At 74.9% G+C, this 474-nt stretch overlaps 1 protein-coding gene across 1 annotated transcript in view; it reads right to left on the bottom strand.

Annotated features, from left to right (window-relative positions):
* The window catches only part of CTDP1 (CTD phosphatase subunit 1), a 41,445-nt gene extending 41,208 nt beyond the window's left edge, over positions 1-237 (bottom strand). Inside the window, exon 1 of the mRNA XM_017866092.1 lies at positions 1-237. Within this exon, the coding sequence (XP_017721581.1) occupies positions 1-90 (90 nt within the window). The 5' untranslated portion in view covers positions 91-237.
* Positions 238-474: the final 237 nt, after the last annotated feature.

Here is a 474-nt window from a genome sequence, read left to right as displayed (position 1 = left end):
CAGCGGCGCGGGCCCCGGGCAGCGCACCTCGGCCACGGTCGCCGTCGGGGCGCCCTCGGAGGAAACGCGGCCCGCGGCCGGCAACTCCATCGCGGACAGAGGGCAGGCAGGCGGTCGCTACGGGGCCTGCGCTGCGCTCAGAGCGCAGCGCCCACCGCGGCGGCACGACCCAGGCGGCGACGCTGTAGTTCCTCTCGGTACCGGCTTCCACCGGCCGCCTGGCCCGCGCCGACTTCCTGGAGGGCGCGTGACGTCACGGCAAGGGCGCCGCGTGCGTGCGTACGTGCGCGTGTAAACAGGAGCGCCGCGCGAGTGTCGGAGCCGGCTCCGTGTTGGGACCAAGCCTGCGTGCCGGCCGCGGAGTACTGCGTTCCTGCGCCCTACTTTTCCTCGGGAGCCGGCACCGTGGAGCAGTGGCATGCAGCGCGGCCCGCTGTCCCCCGGTCCCAGTGACGGTCCTGGGGCGCTCGGAAC

The sequence above is a fragment of the Rhinopithecus bieti genome, unplaced genomic scaffold (assembly GCF_001698545.2).
Source record: "Rhinopithecus bieti isolate Rb0 unplaced genomic scaffold, ASM169854v2 scaffold_84002, whole genome shotgun sequence".
NCBI lineage: Eukaryota > Metazoa > Chordata > Mammalia > Primates > Cercopithecidae > Rhinopithecus > Rhinopithecus bieti.
Note: the sequence above shows the minus strand (reverse complement) of the source record. Positions and strands in the feature narration are given on the sequence as shown.